The following is a 6,892-nucleotide window of genomic DNA, read 5'->3' on the forward strand; positions in this document are numbered from 1 at the left end:
TTTGGATTAATTGTATCCACCTCATGCTTCAATAAAAAAAGATTCAATCTTTACATGACCTAAGAAAACATCTATTTCCTTTTCGTGAGTAGCAAGGAGAAATCAATGATTAATGTAATCAATTTTCATATAAGCTCAAGAATTGGTAATTTAAATTTGGTTATTTCGTAATAGCGGATCTCACCCTTTGTATGGTGATTTTAATGAGTATCTCTATATAAAATGGTATGAGATCCAAGGTTCAAAGTAAAATCCATTTTACAATAACATATCCTTGCTAGATATTTATATGTAATATTTTTATTTTAATGTTTCATAAGTACATAACCAACATAACATTTTTCTCGAAAGAGACATGATCTTGGCCCGATTCACAAAACCATCCGTAAAAACACAATCACAACCTAAATTGTGCCAATTGTTGAACGTTGATAGGATAACAGTCGGTGGAGGATCCAGAGTATGCTCTCTGAGCAAGAACAGCATTCGCAGCTTGAGTTGGATGGAAAGCATCCCAAAACACGTATTGATCACGGTTGAAGCATGGTGTTTGTAATGGGAGGCATGTAATTTGTCCTTGGTTCCTACCTACCCCACAACATGCTGTATCTCTCACTGTAAACCCTGTGATATACAAAAATATTTCAAGTGCAAAGTCATAATCCCAATCATTCACCACTAGAACAACTTCTCACGATGAGGTTAAAATTAAGTTATGTTATCGATTTTTTGATTACCGTATCTTGCAGGATTATTCAAGATGTCACCGAAAACACCATATGTGTTTCCATACACAAATATGGCTCCAGGGTGCGAGCCGTCATTAAACCGATCAATTAGTTTTTTGAGTCCCTCATTAAAGGGTCCGAGCATCTGGTTCACCGAATCCACGCATCTCCCAGCAGGTGCTTGACCAGTGGCTAACTGGTTTGGAATGCACCCAAGTGGTCCAATCCCTGGTATAAAGAATTTTCGTAGTCCTAAACTGTATAGTGCCTATATATATAAAAAAAACACTCATAAATATTAAAATATAGTAGAGAAAGAAAAAATTAAAAGACATATATATTATACATGAATTTGGAGTGCATAACGGTTGAGAAGGATGTTGGCAAATGCTTCCGGAGTGTAAGTGCGACGTGAAGCATAAATGTTTGGCATGAGGTAATTGTTAATGTAGTCGTTGCTGCCAAATACCATGACTACTATAGAATTTGAGAGTAACTGAGTGAGGTTCCCTGGGCTCATCATGCTCCTTAATTGGCCTAATGTCGTCTCAAAGTTGACAACTTGCTGGCTCAAGGTGTAACGGTCTCCCTGCAATAAAAGCATGCAAGAAATAGTCAATTAATGCCACATCTAGTTATATCCTTCAAACGAAATACTTTTAGACTTTTTAAGTTCAATTTGTTGCTTTATGCACTCCAAAATAATCATGGCGCTCCACTATGTTTCTATTTCATGGAGTTCTTAATTAGTTGTTCATTTAATTTTTCATAAATTTGTAACGTTAAACATGGGGTTGGTTTAACTTCCAAAGTCAAAAAGGTAGAAAGTTACATAGTGTGAGCCACTTTCATCTAGGATGCCACCAGCAGCAGAAGCATAGTTAACACCCCCCAGGATCCTATTTCCGGCCGTTGTGGGGTCTAAAAATGGAGGTGGAGCGGGTATTCCCAACCAATCTCCTATAAACAATTAAAAATCATTAATCCTCCCACGGTTAACTTATAAATATACAACTGACAAATAAATTTATTAATTTATGAATGTGAAAGAGTTAATTGCGTACCAAGAATGTCGCTAAACGTTCTTGCATTACAAAATCTACCAGAAGGACCACGATAGTAATCAATACCATAAGGATAATAATTAGCTTTTGCCATGCTCCTCAAGAAGTTGTTATTCCCATTATCCACCAATGAATCTCCCATAATCCATATCGCTGGAGCCTGCGCTGCTCCCATGACACCTTTCCACCAACATGTCACCACCACTACCGCCGTGAACCACCATATGCGTCTGTCCATTGTCACTAAAGTTTAAACACAGTCCTCTCCTCTGATGTAAAGATGAAGGAGCTAGGAATTAACTTGCATGACTATATATACAAAATTTTCAATCATAGGATATATATGATGAAGATTATCTGTTTGAAACGTTGAAAAAAGGGTCACAATTCTCTAGCTGTTGTCTAAAAATAGTCCTTATTTGGAGGCTTTTGTGCACTAAAACTCTTAGCTTTTTGACTTCTTTTTTGGGATCATAGTTTGGCTATGTCATGACGTTTATGATAGCATATTCGAGCAAAACTCATGTGACAATTTCTATGGGCGGTATTCACCGGGTCTCACATGGGATGTATGTAAGAAAAACAAAAACAATAATAAAATGGTAAGATTCTTTTAAAAAATTTAAACTTGGACATATATAGGTTGTTATTATTAGTAGGTGTTAAATAAGGGAAAAAAGTTACCCCAAATGAATTTTGGTTTCGATAAAGATATCGACCTAGATCGACCTTGTTTACATCCGTCTTGATATATCTACTTGATAATTTTATCCATCCATTTAAAAAATAAATTTTTGGACTTTTTGCCCTTCAATTAATATCGGAGAGATGGATTATAAGATTTCATTTAATAGGGAACATATAGAAAAATTGTATAACATGTTAGTTATTCTTAAAAAAAAAAAACGTATTCACTTACTTAAAAAAATAGTTCAATTATTTTTATAAAAGGAAAACCATTTTGAAGAATTCAAAAGAAAGATTTAAATAGACGTAACGGGTAAACGAACAACCTGTGCCGCAATCCCTTTTTGGATTGAAGAAAAAAAACTGTTTTTTTTTTTTTTTTTTTTTTTTTCCTTTTCAAGTACACACAAGGAACCAATACTTTCAATTAAACCATTTAATTCGGTAGTATGTGGTATCTTATATGTTTTTTGACGCATAATTTGTCATTTTAAGTTTGACATATAGTTTGTCAATTTTATATTATGTGGCATTTTATACTTATAGTAAATTTTGTCAACTTACCCGTATCAAATTTTCGAAGAAATGTATATCTCAAATCACAATAATATGTTGTCCAACAAAAATATTTAAATTATAATAATGTTCAAAAAAATTTGATCGATAAGTAAACATTCATCCTACTCCTACTGCATATCCTCACTTGATGAATCCAAAACACGTAATCCTTCAAATTCTATTTGTGTCAACGAACAATAAAGTGTCCAAGAATATTAGTTATATATGTTTTGATAACAACTTATTCCATTTAAATGCATATTCAGTATTTTCAAGTGATGATACACAACTAGAGTAGGGTGAATGTTTATTTATCGTCAAACATTAGTTTTAAAACATTATTGTGATTTGAAATTTTTTGTTGGCCAACATTTTATCATGATTTGCAATATACATTCGTTAGTTGTATGTATTCGCTTGAATACTTTTCAAATGGTGATATGAAAGTGAAATGTTTATTTATCGTCAAAAACATATAAAACTACCACATAGTACAAAAAGCGAATGATTTAATTGATATTTTTTTTCATGTGTTTACTTGGAAAAATCGATAGAAATTGTTTTTTCTTAATAAATTCAGTGAGCAGATATAATGCAAGACTTTTTTTAAGAAATAAAACGTAAATAGTTTTGTTTCCTTTTTTAAGGTAAGGTAACATATTTTATTTTATAAAAATAAGAGGATGCGGTATGGGCAAAAAACGAGAAGCAAGCGGGTGATGTGACACCCTCAACGGCGTCGTGACGGGGGGAGCACCGCCCCCTACTCGTTTTTGCTCGTTATGTTGCATCTTGTGGTAACGAGGACAAAATAAAACATGAAAGATAATTGACTATCTCCTTTATCAACCAATCAAATAATTTTATCTATTTTCTCTCTCTCTATCTCTTAACGTGATATAAATGTGGAACACCATTTCCCCCTTGGTGTTATGGATGAGGTGACACCAATTTAGTGTTACATCCAGAAGCAAAAAATACTGGTATTTCTAAATATGTCTATGGATAATTTTTTCGCTCTCTTTCGTGTTTAATAAGTACTGGTATTTCTAATATTTGATTAGAGGCAAAAAAAAACAAAAAAATAAAAAAATAAAATAAAAGTCCAAACATTTATTTTTAAGTGAAATAATAAGATTATCAAATGGAAGTCATGACCTCTAAAAATATCATTTTCTATTTTTAGAAAACACCTTTCGGTTATGACAATTCATCGCTAGCTATAGTCTTGTTTTTATCTCCTCATTAATCATGTGTTACTTGTATGTTTTGTTAGAGAAATTAATATATATATATATATATATATATATATATATATATATATATATATATATATATATTAATATTATATTTTATAAAGTTGTACCATATATAATTTTAAAATATAAATTATTGTGTATGTAAAAATATTGTTATGTAAGAATCAATCAATTTTAGTAACTCAGGGAATAAGTCCATCCCCTATCCATTTTATAATTTTTTTAATATATATATATATATATATATATATATATATATATATATATATATATCATACATATTTATAAAGCTAGTATTTTTTTTTGAATCTCATGCATTTGAAACCCTCAGTTTTTTTCCTTTCATCACATTCATTTGAAACTCACATGACTTTTCAATTTTCTTTATAATAATAATTATAATTTGGTAATTAGGTTAAATAAATATCAAATGTAAAGTGTAATCATATATAAACTAGATTTCAATATTAAAATAATATCTTTAATTCTACTTATAAAATTATGTTTTTTAACTTCTAACATATTATACTTAATTTATTAGTTTTAATATATTGTTGGATGTAAACCATTATCATTTTAAAGGTATAATTTTTGAACAATTTGTATAAAATACTTAAATTATTAATTAAAATATAACATTATAGGCTCAACTTAAATATAAATTTTATTTAACTTAAACAACCCAAATATTATTTTATAAATAGTTAAAAGTGATAAATTGTAGTGTCTTTCTAATAATGATTGTAAGTTGGTTAATAAAGTTAAATAAATATCAAACCTAAAGTGCAATCATAAATAGACTAAATTTCAATTTTAAAATAATATCTTTATTTCTATTTATAAAGTTATATCTTTAAATTTTAACATATTATACTTAATTTATTAGATTTAAAATGTTGTTGCATGTAAACCATTATCAATTTAAAGCTACAACTTTTGAACAGTTTGAACAAAATACTTAAATTCTTAATTTAAATATAACATTACAGTGTCAACTTAAATATAAATTTCAGTTCCACTAAAAAAACCAAATAATATTTTGTAAATAATTAAATGTGATAAATTATAGTGATAAATGCAAAAACTAAATTGTAATATCAGTTTAACTAAAATATTTCTTAAATATATTTATATAATCATTAAAAAATTTCAAATAAGTAGCTTAAAATAACTTATAATAACAATAGTTAAAAATAACTGTATATAAATTATTATATTGTTACCTTTAAAATCAAAAAATAATGTTTGATGTTTTAAATAATTATAATTATAGAAATTAAAACATTAAGCAAATAAATTTTAAAAAATTAGTTAAAAATAAAAACTATAAATAATATTAAACCATATATAATATTTAATTTTATTGATGTATAATCGCGAGTAGAAGTCATTTAAACGATTAAGATTATGATATTATAATAGATGTATATATTATCATATAATCCAAAATAATCAATATATTATATCAAATTAATATATGAGTTATTATATCAAATTTAACAACAACGTTAGTGTTATATTTAAAAATATATATTTGTAAAGACTTCAACTATATAGGTATTTCTGTGCATTACAATGTCAACTCAAATATAAATTTCAGTTCCATTTAAAAAACTAAAGAATATTTTGTAAATAGTTAAAAGTGATAAATTGTAGTGATAAAAGCAAAACTAAATTGTAATCTCAATTTAACTAAAATATTTCTTAAATATACTTTTATAATCATTAAAAGTTTCCAAATAAATAGCTTAAAATAACTTATAATAACAATAGTTAAAAACAACTATATATAAATGATTATATTGTTAGCTTTAAAATAAAAAAACAATGTTTGATGTTTTAAATAGTTATAATGACAAATTAAAACATTAAGCAAATAGATTTTAAAAAATTAATTAACAAAAAAACAACTATAAATAACATCAAATCATATATTATATTAAATTTAATTCATGTGTAACTCGCAAGTAGAAATCATTCAAACGATTGATGAAGTTATAATAAATGTATATATTATCATATAATTCAAAATAATCAATATATTATATCAATTTAGTATATACAAATTATTATATCAAATTTAAAAACAACGTTATTGTTATATTTAAAAAACCATATGTTTGTAAAAACTTCAACTATATAGATATTTCTGCGCAATGCGCGGGCATTCGCCTAGTATATATATATATATATATATATATATATATATATATATATATATATATATATATATATATATATATATATATATATATCAATGTTGTAAATGACATCATAGGGGTTGCTAGGCGCTAGATGGACATCAATTGTCTACTATTTTTACAAGGCGGTCAAACTAGATAGAGTTGGTCAACGACGCTCAACATCGGCCTAAGCAAAGTTAGGCGGCTGAAATTTCAAACTTGTTTAAGTTTATAATTAAAAATATTATACTAAAATTTAAAATTTTAAAATTTTAAAGTATTACAACAAAAATTTCAAAATTTTTAAATTCAAAATGCAAAATTTCAATATTTCTAATAATTATTTCATAAAAGATATTAATTTTTGAAGAAATTATGTATATCATAACACAATAAGTAAAAAACCATAAAAA

At 27.0% G+C, this 6,892-nt stretch overlaps 1 protein-coding gene across 1 annotated transcript; it reads right to left on the reverse strand.

Annotated features, from left to right (window-relative positions):
- Positions 1–284: 284 nt before the first annotated feature.
- LOC145100605 (GDSL-like Lipase/Acylhydrolase superfamily protein) lies at positions 285–2,153 on the reverse strand. Its single transcript, XM_079037810.1, has 5 exons — positions 1,793–2,153; positions 1,561–1,688; positions 1,075–1,317; positions 738–996; positions 285–624 (listed from the first exon to the last, which is right to left on the reverse strand). The coding sequence occupies exons 1-5, from the start codon at positions 2,028–2,030 to the stop codon at positions 398–400; spliced, it is 1,095 nt and encodes a 364-aa protein (XP_078893936.1). The 5' UTR covers positions 2,031–2,153; the 3' UTR covers positions 285–397.
- Positions 2,154–6,892: the final 4,739 nt, after the last annotated feature.

The sequence above is a fragment of the Lactuca serriola genome, chromosome 4 (assembly GCF_051521515.1).
Source record: "Lactuca serriola cultivar US96UC23 chromosome 4, Lser_US96UC23_V15, whole genome shotgun sequence".
Taxonomy (NCBI): domain Eukaryota; kingdom Viridiplantae; phylum Streptophyta; class Magnoliopsida; order Asterales; family Asteraceae; genus Lactuca; species Lactuca serriola.